The following is a 21,166-nucleotide window of genomic DNA, read 5'->3' as shown; positions in this document are numbered from 1 at the left end:
TGAACAGTGTAAGAGCATGGGCAAAGAAGGATATGAAGGAGATTACATAGTAAATAGAAAGTGTGTGACAAAAGATCATTTTTAAATATTTATTATGAAGAGCTGCCTATATCCTCTGTAGTTGTGGCATGGAAACACCTTTTCAATGAAGAAATCCTTGGCGTCGAACGTTGATGGTTGCCTAACCTTTCTGCATAAGGGCACTAAAATGAGGACATAGCTGTAGATGTGCAGCTCATTGCAGCCCGTTGTAGTCAGATTGTGCCCAGTTTCTGAGCTGGTGGGTGGAGGTCTAATTCTTGTGCCCTGGCATAGAGGTTGGCGCTTTGGTTGCCAGATGCTGATGCTGAGAGGCAGAGGCAGATGCTGAGATGACAGGAAAGGAGAACAAATAGCTGGGTGGACTTCGTGTCCCCCAAATAGTGAGTGCTTTTACTAGCTGGGTTTTTAAGTGAGGAACTCCAAGACAGTACTTTTTGAGTTTTCATGTGTCTTCTTCATATAAGATTTTTACTTACATTAGGGTAGAAGGTATCTGAAAGAAGTAAAGTACAAATTGTCACTAGCTAGAAATTGGGAAACTTTGATTTTCTTTTATTTTTAGACTGAAGTGTCTTGAAAAATAACTTGCTTGGATCTGTGATGCAGATGGAGCTCGTTATCGCATGGGATACAGGTGCTACAAGGCTTGTAGCCTTAGTTCAGATTGCTTACTAGTACAATGCAAAGACCTATACGTGTGTTTATTTTCTTCCTTTCAGAAGCTAATTTATTTCTGCCTGTGAAGTAATACTTCTGAGTCATTAAACTTGTTACCGGAGGCTCTCCTGCACTTCTGCTCTGTTTCTTCCTTATTTTTACACTTGAGATTTTCCTGCTCATGCATCAAGATTCATTTACCCAGCAAGATTGTCTTTTGGTTTTCCTTATTATTTCCTTACTGTGTAATAATACCTGTTGACTTTTTCTATTATGCAGTACAAGAATTTCAATAACAAAGGTGTGCACAGAAGCCTAAACATAGATTCCCTCAGCCAGGCTATGTTAAGCTTTTGCAAATACATCTGATGTTTAAAGTGACTACGGTGCACCTGCATTAAGGGAAATGGCTAAAGTTCCCCTCAAAGATGAGAAAATGAAATGTAGGCTATCAGAAGGTTGTATATGAGAAAAAATGCTCTTAATTAGAAGCAACCCACTTCAAGTATAAAATATAAGGATCTGTTAACTTTTTTATGAGGAGGTAATGAATGTGTGAGGGTTGGGGTTGAAATTGCAGTTCATGTCTGAAAATGTCTCTATTTTTTACTTAGGAAATATGTTTCATACATTATATTTTAGTGCTCTGTCCTTCTTCATTGTCCTGCACCTTCAGCAGGACCTTAAATTATGTCTGAAACTGAAGAGGGACAAGGGATACAGGACACAAACTCTCTCATCCATTTGTTTCGGTGGGTTATATTAATTTGAAGAAAAGTAAGTAAAGTCAAATATCTACATGAATAACTGGTTTGCTGATGATCATTTTAGTAAGACATCTAACCATTGTCATTTGACCTTCAAAATTCAATTTGACCCCTATAGCATGACTCTAATCTTCATGGCAACTTCCAAATGCAAGCATCCATTGCCAATGCCAAGGGGCTGTGACATTGCAAGTTGAGAATTTAGAATCACATTTTGGCATTTGCTGGGAAGAGCCAAAAGTTCTGTTTTAAAAGTATTAATTTGTTAAACTTGCTAAATCTGATTCAGAATTTGTTCATTTGCTCATTTATTTTGCTGTATCTGCCCTAGAGTATTTTCCTGTTTTCAGTATCACAGTCCTGCTTAGAATTTAACCTTTGCTACAGAATGAGTTAAGTCAGTAAGCAGCCGTCATTAAATAGTACGTGATGATGTTCTACTCAACTACTTTTATATTTTTCCAGACTATGGTGTTCACAGCATGTAAGCTATTACCAGGAAGACTGTTCTCAGCTAGCAGACTTTAGAAGTGGCAAATTGTTTATTTTTTTTTAAGTCAAAACCAGAAATCTGATCATTTCAATGCCAGGTTTTTTATTTGTTTCAGTTTACATTTTAGCTTGAAAAAATGAGCTCTTTTGCTCATTCATTCTGGGCACTTTAAGTCTGTTCACAATGGTAAAAATTAAGTATTCTTTGCCATTTATTTAAAGGGAGGTGGAGGAAATGCCTGTACATTCTGCCTAATGTGTATAGCAGCCCTACAGAAGCTGAGAATATGTTTGTTAACCTCTTTGCTTAAGAAAATGTGGCTGGGCTGCTCCTACTTATTCATACACCTGGCTTACACAGCTACATCTCATCCTCAAAGTCAGGTTTGATTGCTGGCCACACCTGGGATCTGATCTGGGGGAATTGCCTGTGTCCTTTGATGTTGACTCGTTTTTGTTGTAATTGTATGTGCGTCTTAGGTGTATTGTTTCCTGGTTTACCTTTTTTTTGACAAATACAGAGCCTCGATCAGCTGCAGAAAAGAGAAGATAAAAATGAGTAATTCAAGATTCATCTGGCAGGACATTTTCAGAAATGCTGTGTTTTAAATAGCCTCCTTAGAAAGCTGGTGTGAAAATAGAAGGTGATCATTTAACGGTTTATGCTTAACTTTTAAATATCCTGTATAGCAATAGCCCTCACCAGCCTTGAAAAATCCAATGTAAATCCTGCTTTGGAGAGGTTTTATTAGCCTGCTGACTAACTAGGAATAGGCTGTAGGTATCCAAGGTGCTTTCCTCAGGAGATTGCATCAGTAAGTGTGTCTGCTGTTCTCCTGCCCTCCCGTGTGCCCCTGGGAGGGCAGGTGACCTTCAGTAACCCACAGCAAGCCTGGCCTTTCACAGACTTTTTCACCTGTGTATCTGACCGGGACTCTGAACAAATATCTGTGAGCCTATCAAGAGAGAGAGCCATTGTATTTTAGGAAACCACCTGAAACTTTGGGTGGCTTTGAACCTTGAGTGTTCATGCAGGAGGCTGTACTGAAGAGAAGTTAGGGGAAAACAGCTACAAATCATGGATTATTGCGGTGCTTTGATCTGTCTTCCTTCTAATCTTTTGGTTTCTAACCTTGTATTTAAAAGCCTGGCTTCAAGTATTGCTAAAGACATGTGTTCCTAGCTCTGGCAAGCCTGCCTGGTGTTGGAGGAGAAGCACCTTTGTGAAGCTGGCAGCTTGTTCTGAACCTGAGCAGTACGTGCAGGCAGTCTGAAGAGACTTGCCTGAGTGGACGGGGCGGGGGGGCTGGGGGGCACGGATGGGGCTGGCTTGGTGCCTCCTGCGTGGCCAGAGTTGATGCTGGTGCTGCTGCAAGCTGAGTGTAAGGAGGTAACCCATCCTTATGTGGGAAGGCTGAGAAGTAACAGAAACTGCATACTTTCCTTGAATTTATTCTGTATTTAGTTAGAATTTCCATTCAGATTTGTCTTGCTTTTGCTTCTTCCCCAGCCCTTCCCTTCCTCTTTTAACCCTCCTCTCCAGCTGTTTGGATATGATATTTTTTATTAAGAGTCAAACTACTCTTCAGGTGGATACAAGTATTCAGGTTTTGAACACTGAGGCTTCTATTCCATGTAGTTAGTGAAATAATGTCACTAAATATAGAAAAATACTTACCTTTTCAAATTTTATCGTGTATGTTGTCATTATTCTCGTATCGAGAATGCACATGTCAGTAAAGGATCTTGAGACCATGTCTGTTGGGCCAAATACACAGAGTTGCAGAGTATCTGTGCTTTGCCACCAAAGGCTTTAATTGAAGGTCTTCCTCAGTTTTTTACTCCCACCCCAGCCCAAGATAAGCAAAACTCTGGGATTTTAGTTTTAGTGGCAGCTGCACAGTCTCTATAGAGGTCTTTTCTCTAGCAAGTTGGAAGGAGTAAAACAATGAAGAGAGACTATGGATTTGGAGATTACAGATGTCAAAGAGTAAATGACAGACACATGGGCATAATATAATATAATATAAATAAGAGAAAGTATAGTATTCATGGAACAAAGACACAGATCCATTTTCCTGTCAGGTCTGTCTATCAGTACCTTTTCTGTAGTAGCCACCATTCAATAACTCAGCATTTACCCTTTTCCCAGCACATTATCCTACCTTCTGGATGGGCACATCAGATATGTTGTGGCTGATCTATTAATTGTTCCACCCCCCAGATCTTTCCTCTGGCACCAGACAATTCAGAATACATCAGAAACGGATAAAAATGAATTAAGCATCTGGGCTGAGCTGTATCCCACCCATGTCCCACTAAAGGTTTCTATTGAGTTGGAATTTGGGATTTAACATTTTCCTTCTGCTTTATCCTGTACTTCTGTCCTACATCCTTTGTCAGTGTTGGGTAGGTAGAAGGTAGAAGGTTTCGTATTTATAACGAGTAATTTAATTCACACGTGACGTTCTTCTGTGCCAAATGCAGGTTTAGGTGATATGAGTTGAACTCTGAATGAGTTATAAAAGGCTCATAAATATGAGTGATTGTCTTTCCTGTGTGTGTAAAATAATAACCAGCTTCAAGGAAATACTATGACTGAGGACTAGCTGGTGAGAAAAGGGCATTTTGCGATTGCCCTGCTGTGTTCCTGTCTGGGAATTAGGGCTCCATTGTGCTAATCCTGCTGAACACAAGGAGTGCAAAGTCTTGGTCGCTTCCCACAATCCCATTTGTAGGATTTGTAACAAAATTTAATTTTTAGCTTGTTCTCTATGGAACTTCAGTTGGAGGTCCTTGGGGGCTACTTCTAAAGGGATCTGCAGAGATTAAGGAGAGCAAGTTTATTACTAATAAATGTAAATACATTATGTAAAATAATTGCAAATAAAATATGCACTCATGAGAATGTTCAGCTCAGTTAGAAAAGGTTTAAGGAGACATGAATCAAAGATAATAAACGCTAATTTAGATAATGGAGAGCAAATAAATAAACAGGAATAAGAAAGGTGGGACAAAGTTGTGGCTGCACCACCAAGAGACGCAGGTAACTTGTGGCATCTGATTGCCAGGCTCATTCATACTAGGCATTAATGGTTTGTTTTCATCACAAAGGATATTTAGTTCAATGAAGATTTTAAAAACCAAAAAACATGATTCCAGATTGGAGCTCTACCATTCGGCTGAACAACAATTTCAAATGCAGAAGATCCAGATGCAAAATTTGAATTCTTAACATGACAGGATGATTTATGAGGCACTGTGAAGTTATTCTTTCCTGTCTACTAAATCCATTTGCTTCTGTCTCTGTATAAGCTTGAAAGTCTCATCTGTTCCCATGCTGAAATATTTTCCCCCCCTCATCACCCGTGCTCTTGGCTTGTGGTTGTCAGGTTGCTCAGGAGTTCGTGCTTCTAGGATTTAACAAAAAAGCATTGATGATCTCAAGAGTCCATAGTCAATATCAGAGTATGCACTTTCCAGCTTTTCCTGTTACAGACAGGAGTCGAAGGTCTGGACTAGGTAATGAATTATCCACGGAAAACATTGTGACTAGGCAGGCTGGCAATCAGCCATGGTATTAAAAAGCACCTGCAGGAAAGGGTTTTTCTATTTTTTTTTTCTTGTTCCACACACGAATTCATGTTCTTCTTCCATGCCATATATGATGTATACTGAGCAAGTGACACATAAAAATAGTTCTAGGAATTGCATACGTGCTTAGCCCCCAAAGCAGGGAGCTTAACCAGCCTGCAGTGTGGGACCGGTATAACTAATGACGATGGGAGTGTATTAGAAAAATGTGGAAAGGCAGGGTTGCATCATTGTCTAGCTCTGTCTTAAATTGTTTCAGATACATACCTTTAATGGCAATTGTAAATATTTATATATAGGAAGCCACGTCTGCTTCCTCCGTCCTGGGTCATTTTCCCTGGGGTAACCTCTGCCTTGCAACACCTGGGGTGATGTGTGAGGGGTCTGGCTCTCCTCGTGATTGCTATTCATGACCTCACGCAAGGCACCACAGAAAGGTCACCTTTTTTTGGAGCTGGAGATACCCCTTTTGGTTTAATTCAGCCTTGTTAATAAAAACAAGTCAAAAATATGGGTTCATTGGACGTTTGGTTTCAGGACACAGAGTGAGGTAAATCGATAGAGGAGGAACGGAGGTTTCCTCAGAGGCAGGCAGTGGCTTCACTGGAGTCACAATACCAAACCTCTTCCTAGTTCAACAAAGCACAGCTGGCAATACTGTAATTATCAAATATTTTTCAAAACTGTACTGTTGAAACGTAACTGAAAGCTATTAAATGATCTAATAATCACCAGGCAAGAAATACTTATGTTTCAGTGAAGTGCAACTGCTACTAGTTGGTTGGAGCCTTTATAATCAGTTTATAACTTAACTTCTTTGTGTCTATAACTTTTTTTTTGCAGTGAAGTAAAAAGCAAAACATTCAAATACGGCCTGTACTTCATTTTCAGTTAATTCTTACACTAGTTTCTAGCATGAAAGAAGTGCGTTTTATGGATTTTTTCCTGCTGTAAGCTCCGGTAACCTTAGAAATGACACAAATGTCTGCCATTTGGGGTTTTTTCCTTGTTTATCTTGCAAATCTCAAAGCTTGTAACTACTGTGATGCAGATGCCCCGGGCTATGGCAGGGTTCTCATGTGTTGTGTACAGGTGCATGGTGTTGCAAAAGCATGCTTCATTTTTCGTACCTAGAAATTGCGAGGCAGTATGCAGAACAACCTGGTGAAACATCTGCCTCATTTCCAGAAATACCGCGGCAGCGCAAGGCTCAGTTAAGCCGCGCGTGTAGCGGGAGCCCTGCTGCCACCTGCTCTCCTCGCACCCGCAGTGCCCGAGCTCCGTCTGGTGTCTCCCAGCGTCGCTCAGATTGCAGATCTGCGCGCCTCTGCCAGGAACCAGAACCACCTCTGCCAGATCTGCGCGCCTCTGCTTTTCCATCGGTGGGCCACAGGCAGTGTTGGAAGAACTAACGATTCATGCATTTTTATGAACTTCTAAGCACTCTGACTTGCAATGAATGCCAGCACCTACTGTACTTGGTTAAGAATTGCTGCATACCGCCCATTTTTTCTTTCAAACCATTCCTGATGTTGCTCTTCTTTTGAATCTTGTCCCTTTCGTAATGACCATCTCCTTTGTTTTCTATTCACAGGCTGGTTTACAGACCTACTGCTTCCTAGTGTTTGCTGCCATCTGCTTAGCGGGAGCTACCTACCTGTTTTTTGTCCTGCCTGAAACAAAAAATAAGACATTTCATGAGATCAGCCAAGCATTTGCCAAAAGGAATAAAGTATCTTTAGAAATGCAAGAAATGAACCACTACCCGGGGGAGAGGAAATCAAGTGCAGAACAAGAATCAAACTTCACGTCTTCGGTGAACAATGGGGAAACAAAAAAAGGGATTGTGTAAACCCAGGATGCTCTTTTGGGGGACGGGGGAGAACATACTCTTTTCATTCAGTACGTTTATAGTAGTGCACAACTTGTATTTTTCATGTGACAGCATGAACTGCTTCCCCCTTGAATAGGTTTCAAGTGAGTACGGGTGCATTTGTTAGCAGCTAGGGTGATGGTTGAGGAAATGAGAGGTGGGAGTAGTGGCAGCAGATTAAATAAGTAAGAGCCAGAGTTTTCTTGGGCACCTGTAAAATAGGTGCTGCGGTGAGTGGGCTGGGTGGGGAGTGTAGACTCAGAGAAGTAAAGTGGCGGAGGTTGTGAGCAGCAGCTGGCTGAGCACCCCTCTGTGCTCGCGGGGAGGTGTGCGGGCAGTCGCCGGGGAGGAGGAGGAGGAGGAGGAGGAGGCAGGGAGAAGGGAAGAGGTCCCAGCAGGTGTCTGCTAAGAATCAGTGCAGGCAAACCTGAAAAGGTACCGGCTTGCATTTCTCCACATTTCCCAATATGTCATTCAAGCTGCACATGAGAACTGAGGACTTGAAAGAAGACTCGTGACACTCCCCTCACCTCCCATTCCTTTTCCAGCTATTTTAACTTTCAGTTGCTTTGTCTGAACATATCCCCACCTTCCCACAAACAGGGAGCTCCAGGTCCTGATGGGTTTCCTTGTCTCTTGCAAATCCTGATTGTCTAGTAGTAGAATTGCCTCTAGTTTCTGGGTTTGCTGGCACTGCATTTCTGTGGATATATATATTTTTTTAATTTTATTTTTTAAGAATAGCTGTAGAAGATTTAATATGAAATGAAAATTAAACCTCATAGTGAGAGAAGTGAGAGAACTAGTAGTAGTGTAGCATTAAAAAAAAATCAAACACCAAGTGTTCCAAGGGTTGGGGTTTTGGTTTAGGTTGGGGTTTTTTTTTTTGCTTTTCTTTTCCTTTTAAAACAAGTCTTAGGAGCCAAAATTTCCCTGAGACCCAGTAAATGTCACTTCTTAACACTCAGATCTCTCCAAAGGAATTTGGGTGCCTATTTCTTATTTAAACACTAATTTTCTTTTGGGCATTAGATTCTGAAGCTCCAGGCCTAGTTCATGTTAATAAGTTTCTAAGCTATTAAATGCTTTGTAAAACTATCCTCAGAGTCTGCTTAATTTCGTGATAGAAAGACTCAGCAGGTGGTTAGGTGATCCATTCCCTTCCATGTGGAATTTTTTTTATTAACATCACCTTTCCAGTTTGTAATTTTGATAATAGTTTTTCTTGATCCTTCTAGGTACCTGGATGCTGAGGGGGTAATAAGCACTTTTAAATTAAAAAGTTAGCTGTTTTATATGAAAAGTCAGTAAGTCTTAGAGCCACTCTCAGGCATACGACACAAGAAGCAAGTGCAGCGTGTAGGTAGAGCCAGCTGCTTCCACAAGTTCTATTTACTAATCCAGAAGTTCATACATTTGGAGCATTTTGGAAAAAAAAAATTGTATATGTATTCATATATATATATATACACACATACATAAATACATATATGAATATATATATTCCAAATACAGATTAATATTTATATTCATATATGTATACACACACAATGGAGAATTGTTTTCCAGTATTGGGGTTTCTTTTTTCAGATTTCCCCGAGTGATAAGCTGTTCATTGTTTTGTTCTACACTGTAAATTACACTGTAAATTAAAATCAGAGATCCTAATGTTCAGCTGTTATTACAAAATTATGTATATGGTTTTATACTGTGATTTATTTATATGTGGCATATTTACTGCACACATTGTAAGCTGACCTAATAGGCCAATTTCACTACTGAGTAATAGAAGAAGAATTGATCTGAGCCTTTATGCCAGAATTTATGCTATTTTACTGGGATAGAGGTACAACAGCAAGTTAGAAAATGAAAATATATATGAGCAAGAGAATTAAGAATGAAAAATCAGATTTATGGTATTGGTGCTACTGTTAAGAAACAGTGAATCAGGGTTATACCAACTGATAATCGTAGCCGGAAGCTAATCAAATACTATGGAGAAAACTGAAGAAAAATGTTTTCTAATAACCACTCATAGAATTATATACATAGCACATGAACATGTCATCTTTCAGTGGCTTTAGTTGCCTATTCCATGTGTTACATGAGGCTTGCTAAGTGAATGGCTATGTAAAAAGTGAGTTTGAATGCCACCCTTCCAGACAATTTCGGGAAGAAACTAGTCTTCTGCCTGCAGGGCAAGACTGGCAAATTCAGACCCTTTCATTTAGATTGAGTATTACCTTACTTTGCAGTTGGGGCTACTAACATGGTACGATGTGATCTGATTTGAGTCAAGGTGGCAAGATTGGAAACCATTATTATTAGAATTAGGAGAATTTAGCACTTAGTGCCGTTCATTAATGTACATTACAGGCATTACTTGTTGATAATGTTGCCATTGGATACCTTCAATAAAATATCACGTTGGCCTGATACGGCAGTTGTATTGGACTTCTGCAACAAGATAAAATCATCTTACAGTTGCTTACAGTTGCATTTGGAGCCCAGCTCTGAATGTGTTGGTAAAGAGATGGCTCGATAGAATTTCCTATCACAGCTCAGGGGCTTGTACAGCAGTAACAACAGGGGGTTGTGTTTTTCTCTTCTGCAACCCCATTTGCCCATCTCTTGCCCTACCTGAGATAGGCACCGTCCAGACAGGCACTTTCTGCCCGGCTGCAAAGAGAGCTGCTGCAGACCAAGTACACCATGGGACAGCGGTTGCACATCTCGCCAGTGGTTTGCTGCAGCCCGTGGTACAGGTTAAAAGCAATTCCAGTCTCCAGACATGTATGTGTGCAGGTGCTTTGCTCACTGGCTGGGGAAGGTAGCTGCAGCCTCCTCTGCCTTGGGTTGTGGAAGTTTCTGAGGAAACTTCACATGTGCCGGTACTGCATTAACTTTCTCATCTCTGACCCAAACGAGTTTTGTGTTGTTCTTCAAGTTGTTCTGTAATGGTTTTTTCCGTTGTTATGCTGCTATAGCTTCTCCAGCAATGAGAGGACAAAATGGAAAACATCAGCAATTTATAATTTGCTTTTTCTTGTTGAATGTATCAAATTGCTTGCAGCCCATGTGTTTGTCAGTGAGTGTTGTGTAGTGCCATGTTCTCTTTTCCTGTCTGTGACATTGGGATGAGGTACTGCGAGATGGTGTTTGTACAAGTACTGCAAGTGGGTTACGTGTGTGTGATCAACTATGTCCATGCACAGTGATTGCAAAATAAACCTTTGGAATTAAACTAAAATGATGTAGATTTTGTTCTGGGTAAATCTGAATCTCTACAGCTGTACAAGTTCCATTGTACAATTCCCTGGGTTTTTGTATGTCCCAGTACAAGACTGTACAGTCCTGCGTCTGGATGACCCGAGTCATTGTGGACTCTACAGTTGGGTGGTTGGGAGTTACGGGGAAGAAAATCATCCTGAAACTGTATATTTTTTTGAGTATTATTTACATTTTGCTTCTCAAATCAGATTCCACACTTCATTCTTTCCTATGTTTATATTAGACTATAGAAATAAAAATACAGACATCAGTGACAGGCAAATGTTTAAAACTGGCTAGTAGTAGTAATAGCTCTGTATAAGAATTGTTGAATCTGGTGAGGCTTTTTTGCAGAAAGTTGTCGTTTGCAATGGATGACTTTGAGTTGCTAAAGCTCTACTTTCTGATGAGAAATTCAGTCAAATGACTATTTCTGCTACAAAGATATGCAAAACCTGAGATCTGAAATATGTATAAAAATTGAATTTCATACTTCAGGTTCTGAAGCCAATTTTCACTCCACAAGGATCTGCTTTCTAGTGGGGGAAGATGTGAGTAGTTCAGCCATATGGGACAATTTTCATCTTCAGAGTAAAATGAAAACAAAAAGGGGGGAAAAAAACCCCACACCAAAACCAACTCTTTGAAATTTGCTTTCTTCCCTTTGACTAGGGACCCCTTCTCGTGCTTTTCCATACAGAAATCACCATATAAACTGTTAGAGCTCCCATCACCTCACACAGCAGGAAGAACAAATCTGAATAAAGCATTCTTAGGAAACACCGGTGGTCTTTTCCTTTCAGCCTGACTCCAGAAAATAGAGTTCAGATACAATCTAAAAACCTGAACTATGTAGACCCAAACTATGAAGCAGGTTTGTTAATGCAAATATTCAGGCTGTTAAAAAATTCAGGTTTGGGTCCATACATAATTCTCTCTGCAAGTGGTTTTATTTGGGAGTGAGCCCTGCGAAAAGGTGAATTTCATGGCAAAACTTGGTACTTGGACTCCTAATCAAGTTATCACAGCTCAATAAGCAATCATGCATAACCTGAGTCACTACAACCCTCTTCCTTGCAAGCTAAGCTGCATTAACCTTCCTTTTTCCGTGACCTAAGAGAAACACAGGCAGTGGATGGTCAAGCTCTTTCTTCAGATGTTCCCGCTAAAGCTGCAGTACAGTCAATTTATTTTAAACCTAGGATTTTGATTTTTAAAAAGCATAGAAGAAAAGCTTTCAGGAGACTTTTATCCAGTGATAAGTGAAGATAACAGAAATCTCCTCCAGTGGCTTCAACTGTACAAATGTACCCAAGAAAGGCATGGTGTACACAAAGGAGTTCTAACCTTAGGAAACCCTGCACATTTTTATCTTCTTCAGATGGTAAACTGATGGCTTGCTTTCTCAGTCTGGGAAAACAATATAATTATTCAGATGCTGCAGAAGCACTGATCTGATGCTTTTCTTCTGAGTTTTGGGGGCAGGGGGTGGGTTGGGTGGGGGGGGTGGGTGATTTGTTGGGTTTTATTTAAGTTTGGAGCACTAGTAGTCGGGTTCATACGCCAAAGAAGAGTACCAAGCATGAGACTGTTGGAGTTGCTGGTTGTCTTAAAATAATTCCCAAAAGGTAAAAAGCAAAATATAACTCTGTCAAACCCCTGAGACACAATACATTAAGAGCATGATCTTGTAAGGGTAGGAGATAATTTGTCTGCTGCTATGTAAGCTGCCACGCAGAGACATTGATTTTTGTTTTGTTTTCTCTTATTTCTCTCAGTTAAAAAAATCAGTCAAGCTAAATGCAATGCTCACTGCTTTACATTTGTTCCACCTTTTGTTTCTGACTTGTTCCACCCAGTTATATAAATATTTTTACAGTTCAGATTTGAAAACAGGAAAGCAATAGTTACTTAGGAAAAGCAAATATGCCAAAGATTATAAAAACATTAAATACAATTTTCTCTAGAGGCTGACGTTTTTGAAGATGCGTTCAAGGGTTAATTACTTAAATCCAAATTTCATACGGTTTCATCCCTTTGAATTAAACTCTACAGACTGTATATATGCATATGTATAGAGAGGGAGACTTTTATGTTATCCCATGGAAAAAGTTCAGCAGCTTTAATTCTCAAACATAAAAGAAATTGGGCCATTTGGATATTATGTCAAGTTGTGAACTAGACTGGGATGGTGCTCAGATACTTCCATTAACAAACTTAGCTAAAGTTTGCATGATCTTAGGTTCAGAAAACTTATCTAGCAGGGCTGTCTCCTTTTGGCCAGCCTTAGATTTTTCTTTTTGCACTTTTCTAAACTGCTAGGTGGAGGCTACTATGTTTATATATATAGTATATATATATATAAAAATTTACTTACGTTTTACATATATAAAATTTATTTATGTTTGTGTGTGTATTATGTTATATCTTAAAATATATAACATTTTGATATATAGATAGTATTATAATATATAATTTACTTTCCTCAAAGGAGAAAGAATGGAGTTTTTCTAAATTCTGTGGAACAACATTTTGTTAAACAAATGTGAGGTAAATAGCTAACATAAGAAATTATATATTGCTTTAACACAACACTGCAATAAACCAAGGTTAGACAATTTATAGTCTGTCACTGACTGGCTGAAGCCTTATCTTCCTAGTCGATACACTCCCTGAGGTGTGATAGACTGATCATCTGGTTAACTAACAGTCAACAAGAGATTTTCATGTGCTTGTTGCACAGCACAGGAATCACCTTGATGCAAAGCTGGAGGAAATCCTTCTCAGGGTAGCTCCAGTTCTGGGCATTGGTGCTAAAATAATTGCCAACATGTAGTAAGAGAACCAATTTCCTTTCATCAAATAGGCTTCAAGAGAAATTTATGAATAGAAGAGTTATCCTTAATGGTAACTTCTGGGTTTTCTTCTGAGGCATCAAAGGAAAACATTAAAACTCTCTTCATCCAACTAGAGAACAAATTTGTATTGAAGACCCTCAAGAAGCGGCATGAATTAGCATAGTGCTCAGTCTGAGCTAAGCCAAATACACTCTTCCAGTATCTAGTGAAACTCGGGTGTATTTTGTACCCCAGAAGCTCTCAACCTTTTGGTGGGGAGCTCTCATGGTCACCCCCTCCCCTCCCTTCCCTCCTCCATCCCCACCTCCCCCCACCACAGGCTGTGCTTTGCCTCTCATGCCGGCACGCTCCAGGACGAGGTGAGCCAGCATGTCATTGGCAACAACATTTTCATCAACTGAGAAGTGAAAGAGCATTAAGAGGCAGAAAGGGGGGTCACCTCTCAGCGGGATGAAAGGATGATGCTGTGCAACCTGTGGCCCTCTTGCAGACAGCTATGGCTTCACTATTAAACTTTTTATATAGACTTTAGAGAGAGCATGAACGCTGCAACCACAAGGAAGATGGAAGAGATTCGGAGTTTGTAACCAAGCAGCTGCCAACAGATGAAATCCCTGTCTGAGAAATCATCCAAGTGGCTTAGACATTGCTGCTGTTGATTTGATTAGTACAAAACATATAGGAAGGCATCTCAGGTATCACTCTGAGCTAATGATAAAAGCACTGCTCGCTTTGCAACAGTATTCAAAGGAAACAAAGGGCCAAAGGGATAGCAAAGGACATCACAAGAAATACGTAATATTACAAGTCTGGTCCCCCTCTCTAAAAAAGGGGCATAGGAAGAGGCAGGTGATAATTATTTGAATTTTTCTAATGGAAAATGAGAGTTAAACAAGTTAGGAAGAAACAGGCCTGAGGAAAACAGGATGCAAGATGGATGGCTTGTTTTTACAGTACATGACACAGGACCTATTCAATGAGCAATTAAAAATAAATCTAAAAAGTAATAGAAAAATTCAAGAATGCATAGCTAAAGCTGTAGAATTCATTGGCACAAATTAGAATTAATGAATTTTTATAGGATTAGATATTTAAATTTATTATAACTTTCAAATTTAAATTAGGCAACAAATTAGAAAGGGAAAAGCTACGGCTAATAGGAGATAAGAAATTTCTCTAAGGAGCTGAGTAGCCTATAATTGGCCATTAGATCAGTATTTCACCTTCTTTTGAGATGTACGGATAATTTATGGAGACAAGACGATGCTCTATCTGGATCATTGCTCAGACATGCTATCGTAATTCTTACAGGTTGCAGTAAGCACTATGAGCTGACCCAGAATACAATAGAAGTGGGGAAATCCCAGCACCACCCAACAAATAAATATATGAGACTCTAAGTCTCACAATTCTTTCCAAAGAAACCTCAAACCCTAAGTTTTCTCCATACAAGGGAGCTTTTCAGATTAAAGTTGGACCATTATGCCTAGTGATAATCATTAGGAAATTGTGTGCTGAAATTTCTTTGCTCTTTTAAGAGATTTGCTACACTTTATTAACTCAATTTTGTAACGCTGTTCTATGGTACAAGTTTCAGCCTCTCCTGATTGCTCACAGTCTTGGCTAATAAGCATTAGAACTGAATGTTAGTAAGACAGAAAAAAATGGTAACAAGTCAGCATTAGTAGGAGGAGATTCAGCATGTCTGGCAAGCTTGTGTATTTTCTATGAACTAGGACAGCTGGCTTCAATTATTTAAAATTTAAAAAGCCTAATAAGTAGGTTTCTTAGATATTCTCAAACTATATTACTAAATGGGGTCAGCATTGCAGTCCAGACTAACGGCTTGAAGAAATGGAGTCCAAATGAAGTGGGTGATGTTGGCATGCGGGATGTAGGTGGTGCTGAAGAGATGATCACTCTGGAATGCAAAATCATTCACAGCTCAAAGACAGGGTTGGTGTTTTTTTTTAAATTTAGAAGTGGCAGAAAATTGTAACACATCATACATGCTTTCACTGTCATTAAGCTACTCAAGACTACTTCAAAAGTAAGATTTTGAAGGCAAAGACAGTTCTTATTTCTTTCAAATGAAAGATGTTGACAATACTTTCTTCTGTACACAGTATTAGATCATGGATACCTATTTGATGGCCCACTTTTGATCAATTATACCATGAACAGCTCCACCAGACCAACAGCAGAAAGCTCTTTCCAGCCCCACATGATAATGAGATGTCTTTTAGGTTGCTCCTACTTCATGATCAAAACAAAAATGACAAAACAGTAAAATATAAAAGCCATACAGCTCTGGAGTTCCAGGCCATTGTTCCTGGAGAGGATTTGCCATTAAATGTTGTAGATGGGGTCCGAGGTAGGTAATGGTGGGCATTACCCTGAAGGCAGCTAATTGCCATTTTACCCTTCCCTTCCATCACAGGTCAGGATTTCACTCAAAAATTTTACATAGCATTGAATATTCACATAAAGGCTTGCGGCAGTGTGGAAGTGATTGATTGCCAACATAAGTGAGGGCTAGTCAGAAGGTTAAAAATTAGCAGGACTGGATCCTTGTTTAGTAAACATCAGATACAGCAGATATTACCAATCTCCACCTTCTGTGGTCCTCCAGATTTATTACGGAGCTAACCAGAATACTAGTGGTATCACCTAAGAAGAGTGAAATTAAAACCACCTCTACAATTTGCTTTCTGCTTTGAGAAACTGCTCTGTAGGAATTAGTACAATGAACGGATTTGCCCTGGGCGTTTATCTGTAAAATTTCATCTGACCTACATACACAACTCGACCAGCATGCGACCTGCCCTCCTTACAACTGATTGGGTTGGACCGAGTTCCTACACACTGTCACTGCTGACAGCAGATCTGAGATCCAATCCCTCTCCCTCAGCCTGGCAGAAGTGCTTGGTTTAGTCCTTTAACAGTTACCTAAAGGACAAAAACCTTACAATTTACTGAGACGATACAGGATAAAAGCTTCATCTGCTCTATGACCTTTTGTGCTTCATATTTATGAAACTCAAGAGGTGCTTTATTTTGTATTTTTTGGTGGTGTCTTCATTTGTATATATGTCTTTCATAGCAAAAGAACTCCAGCCCTTGCCTTTTTCTAAGCTGCAGACACCTGGGAGATCAGATTCTCTTGCATTATAAAACCAAAAAATAACCTTGCATTGTATTTACTTAATACCTCATCAGATAACCTCTTCACAACTCCTTTCAAAGTCTATGTTTTTGTCGGCTGGATTTACCTGGGGGCTATAAGAGAACAAGGACAAAGCAGCACAAGAACAAATGTCATAAAGGTCCACGAAGGTGTTGAAGCTGGAAGAGTCCCTCTTCCTCCAGCTGCCTCTGTCCTGGAAGGAGCCAGCTCACCTCTTGCCGGCAGGACAGCTTTGGGGGCTGCAAAGCTCCTACCGCATGTCAGCGGGAGCAGCACCGCTCTATCTCGCTGCATTTTGCTTATGTTTCCAACAGATTTTCAGACAAAAATCAAACTGTGAAGGGGATGTGAAAAGCAGAAATAGCAGCTAAATGCCAAGCTCTGACCAGCCAGGCTCTGCCAGCTGACCCTCTGACATAAGGTGCATCCTTAGCACGTTAGACTTAACACATAGCATAAACACCTACAAACATTTCTAGCTCAAGGAAGAATCACCGCTTGAAAAAAAAAAATAATCTATGCATAATGGTCAAAAGTTTGCTTAGCTTCAGGTGTGATAGTCCATTGACAATGACACTGCGATCATATAGCAGTTTGGGTAGACCTCGCTTTTATTTGGTGGAGCAAATAATACAGTTCTGTCACTGTAGTGACTAATTGCTTTGCATCAGATGTAGCCCGATGCAAAACAGAAGGCAAAACATACATCAGACAGCTAGATATTAGTTATTCCTTGTATACATTCAGTAGACTATGAAGAACGCTCATGAATTTTAAATGCCTTCTGTTGTTATGATGGTAGTTGATTTTTTTTTTTAATAGTTCTTTTCAGATAATTGCTGTTTCCAGATGTTTCTTCTACAATATATTCAAATAATAGTTATGCACAGAGAAACATGCACCTCAGACTCAAGAAAAATCTTGCTCTTTGGTTAATAGTGCAGCTATATGTGATTCATTTCCAAAACTACAAGTGCAGAGATCTTCTTATTCAAAACAGAGAATGTGTACAAAAATGGCCTGTCGTTGTAATAATTGCATTCGGTTACCAGATCCATTCCCAGAATAATGGAAATCATATGCACACTGGGGGAATAATTATACATATATTTTCATGTGCAGCGTTCTTTATACATATATGTTTATATTTTTATATATATAAAAACACTACTCCATGTGCCTTGCAAGATTTAAAAAAAAAAAAATTCCATGTTTTAATAGCAATAATCCCTAAAATCCAGTAAACTGTATCTCCTTGCACACGTTGGATTAAGTACGACTTTATTAAATTGCACAAACCAAAGCACTTCTCCAGACCAGTTCACAGATTTTTAAATTAAATTATTTATGTATCTGTCAAGAGTTTAGTGATTTGCTTTCTTTACTTAGAAGGGAGAAGTTCTATAAATCATCACTGGAATAGTTCTAGTCCTTGAAATATGAATGCAAATGTGCACAATTAGCAAAGAGGGATTGCAGGTCCCTGCTGGTTTTGATTTTTCTGCGTTCATGCCCAGTTGTTGATGCAAAGTTTGTAATAACTATCAGTGTACTTCCATGTGAGCTGTCTGTGCAAATCTAGGGCCAAATAATATCAGGCTGCAAATCATAGCTCTTGCCGAACTTAGAGCAGATTAAAAAGCCACTGAAAGTAAGTTTTCATGAGTTATTTTCAGTCTAGTCCTATAAAAAGCATATTCAGAAATTCTCACACAGCTTAACTAGCAGCTTTGAATGCCTCATGAATTTTTATGATCTTGTTAATACTGAAATAGTGAAGTTCTTTGTCTATTGCTTAGTTTATATTGGCAGTAGAATAGGGAGTTATATTAATCTATTGATGCCTGCATCTTTTTATATATTCTAGCACAATGTTTATAGAAAAAAATGGGTGTGATAACATAGGTTCAGAGTCTTTGGGGTTTGACAGCTAAAACCTGGGTTTACACATGACTAGATGGCTCAGGTACAGTAAAACAATTTGTAATTTAGCCCTCCAAAGCAAAAATCCACTTTTTTTACACAAACTGGAACTGTTCTCCATGTTTGAGCTGGCCAAACAGCTTTACAGCTGCTCAGCAGGTGCTCACAGCCTGCCTGACCAGGTCAAAATCCCTCCTTCTGACGGATGCTTTCAGGGCAACCTCTAAGGATATGGAGGGGAAAATCACATCATTCAGCCTACCTGTTGACTCCATTTCAAAACGACACCGACCTGTTGAGAACACCCTTTTCCTCAGTCTCAGCTGCTTCTTTTAAGCAGGATTCCCATGGCACCTTCACCCCTCACACAGTTCCAGCCCTCTCCTCATACTACCATTTACACTGTTTTCTGCTTTCTGTCAGCTTACGCATCATCGGCACAGACAGCGTTTTTCAGGACTGCGGTCCTGCAGGCTTTTGATGAGAGTTGTGATTTATTAATTTTCACTCCGACTTCAAGCCCACCACACGTTTGAGCCACTACTCGGGGTTGACAACGAGGTGCAGTTCAGTCTGGCAGGTCACACAAAACAAAGCTGCGCTGACGTGAAACGAAGCCGCTACATAGGTTTTGAGAAACAGGGTTTTGTGGTGCTGGCAGACATCAGCCTCTGAAGAAAGAATGAAGACCTAGGGCTCAGCATAAAGAAACCCACCACACTGAGAAAACCCATGTATGTAAGAGGCTGCTGCAGAAAGGGAAGGCATTAGCTGTGCTCTTGCTGGATACAAGAAGAACTAGTGGGGTGCAGTTGCAATTTGAATTTTTTTAATAGTAGTAAAGATAGGGTGACAGTCGAGTAGATGGCTGTGGGAGCTGGGGAAGGTTCTTCTCTGGGTTATGCTAAGGAATAAATTGTACAAAGGTGGTTTAGATGCAATTAATCCCTCTCTGACGAGGCACTAGGTGGCTGCCATGGGTCTCCCATGGCCTCGTGCAACATTCTTCTGGGGCTCTCAGGTTCAAACTTCTGGAGTAAATCGCTGGCAATAGGGCACAAGGCAGGGTAAAGCCAACAGTATCACAGCAAGACTATGAACAGCCAGAAGACATGTAGAGAGCAGGAATGACAATTTCTCTTACTCTTTGAAGTGCCTCTGAATCCCCACAGCCCTGGCTGGGAGAGAGATGCAAACGGACAACTCTCAAGCCACAGATCAGACACAGGTGTTTCTAACTCCATGTGGAATAACCTGTGTTTCAGCTCCTTCAATCTTTCATCCTTTTCTTTTTTTCCACACTATAATCAAAGCCTTTCAGTGCAATTTTCTTAACTGACAGGATACAAGAGATAATTTAAATTTTTGAGTGACTTCATCCAGAAAAGCCTTTCTCCTTTTTATTCCATGTATTTCTGTCTCCAGCGGGAGCAGGTTGTAGTAATGATCATTTTTTTTTACTTGCTCAGAACTTTTTTTACCCTGAAATTGTTTTACAGTGCATCAGAGGAAAAGTTAGCCACAGCCATACTGATTGTATCACTTCTAGCTAACACTGCTTCAAATGCGGCTAGCTGCTCTCGTCCGTACATTATCCACAGAGACAGGGTTTAACAGTGTTCCTCTTGACTGTGATGGAAAAAGTCAAAAAAAGGAAATCAATGTGAATAGGAAAAATGTTTTAATTAGCATCTAAAATTTAAAATGCTGAACATATTGATCTGGAAAGTCTCTAGTAATTACATCTGAACATTACAACATAGAAATACCATGACACGCAACTACACTGTGTTTTAAAGCCATGTGGCAAAAAAAAAAAAAAAAAAAAATTGCTGCTGAATAATTTTATTGTCTTGGCTCACCCTTAGTGGCAGCAGCGATTTGTGTTGATATTCTGGAGTGGGAGACTCCAGCCTGTGTCATATGGACGGGACCTCTGGGTGCTGTAAATGCGCTCCTCATTAAGGCAGTGTGGTTAAATGAAGGAGCAAACTCTACCATCAACTATCGAGAACTTTCAAGGCACCTTGCTGCACGCTAGCAACTTGGTAGGTGCAAGTTTACCTTCCCAAATGAGTTTATGATAATATACACTCAAGCTACAAATACCATGCTGAAAATAAACAGAAAATGGAGTCTTTTCAATATATATTCCAAATCCCAACATCTGCTCCACAATAAACATACACTGCACGGTTGCAATCCTTTCATTAGCAGAGGTAATAAGCTTCAAATAGCTGACTATCTACTTCCAGTAGTTACATAGTGCTTTACCTAAAATAGCTATCTTTTGGAAGACAGACACCCTATAAGGTATGTTTTAAAGTTCACTTTTCAACAGCATGCTTACATCAACTTAGTAATAGTTATAATGTCTGTATCAGGGGTGAGCTATGGCCCGTGACCTCTCTCAGCATCTCAGGCGTCCCTGTGGCACTGGCTGACACCACACGACACACGGTGGAGTTGTGCTGGTACGAGAGCTGCCACGATGGGAAACGGT

At 39.8% G+C, this 21,166-nt stretch overlaps 1 protein-coding gene across 1 annotated transcript in view; it reads left to right on the top strand.

The window, feature by feature from the left end:
• SLC2A9 (solute carrier family 2 member 9) overlaps positions 1 to 10,675 on the top strand; it is a 138,759-nt gene extending 128,084 nt beyond the window's left edge. Inside the window, exon 14 of the mRNA XM_030023672.2 lies at positions 7,147 to 10,675. Coding sequence (XP_029879532.1) covers positions 7,147 to 7,404 — 258 coding nt within the window. The 3' untranslated portion in view covers positions 7,405 to 10,675. The remainder of the gene's footprint in view (positions 1 to 7,146) is intronic.
• The last annotated feature ends 10,491 nt before the right edge of the window (positions 10,676 to 21,166 follow it).

This window comes from Aquila chrysaetos, chromosome 1 (assembly GCF_900496995.4).
Source record: "Aquila chrysaetos chrysaetos chromosome 1, bAquChr1.4, whole genome shotgun sequence".
NCBI classification, from domain to species: Eukaryota; Metazoa; Chordata; class Aves; order Accipitriformes; family Accipitridae; genus Aquila; species Aquila chrysaetos.
The sequence above is the reverse complement of the archived record's forward strand: the minus strand, read 5'-3'. Positions and strand labels throughout refer to the sequence as shown.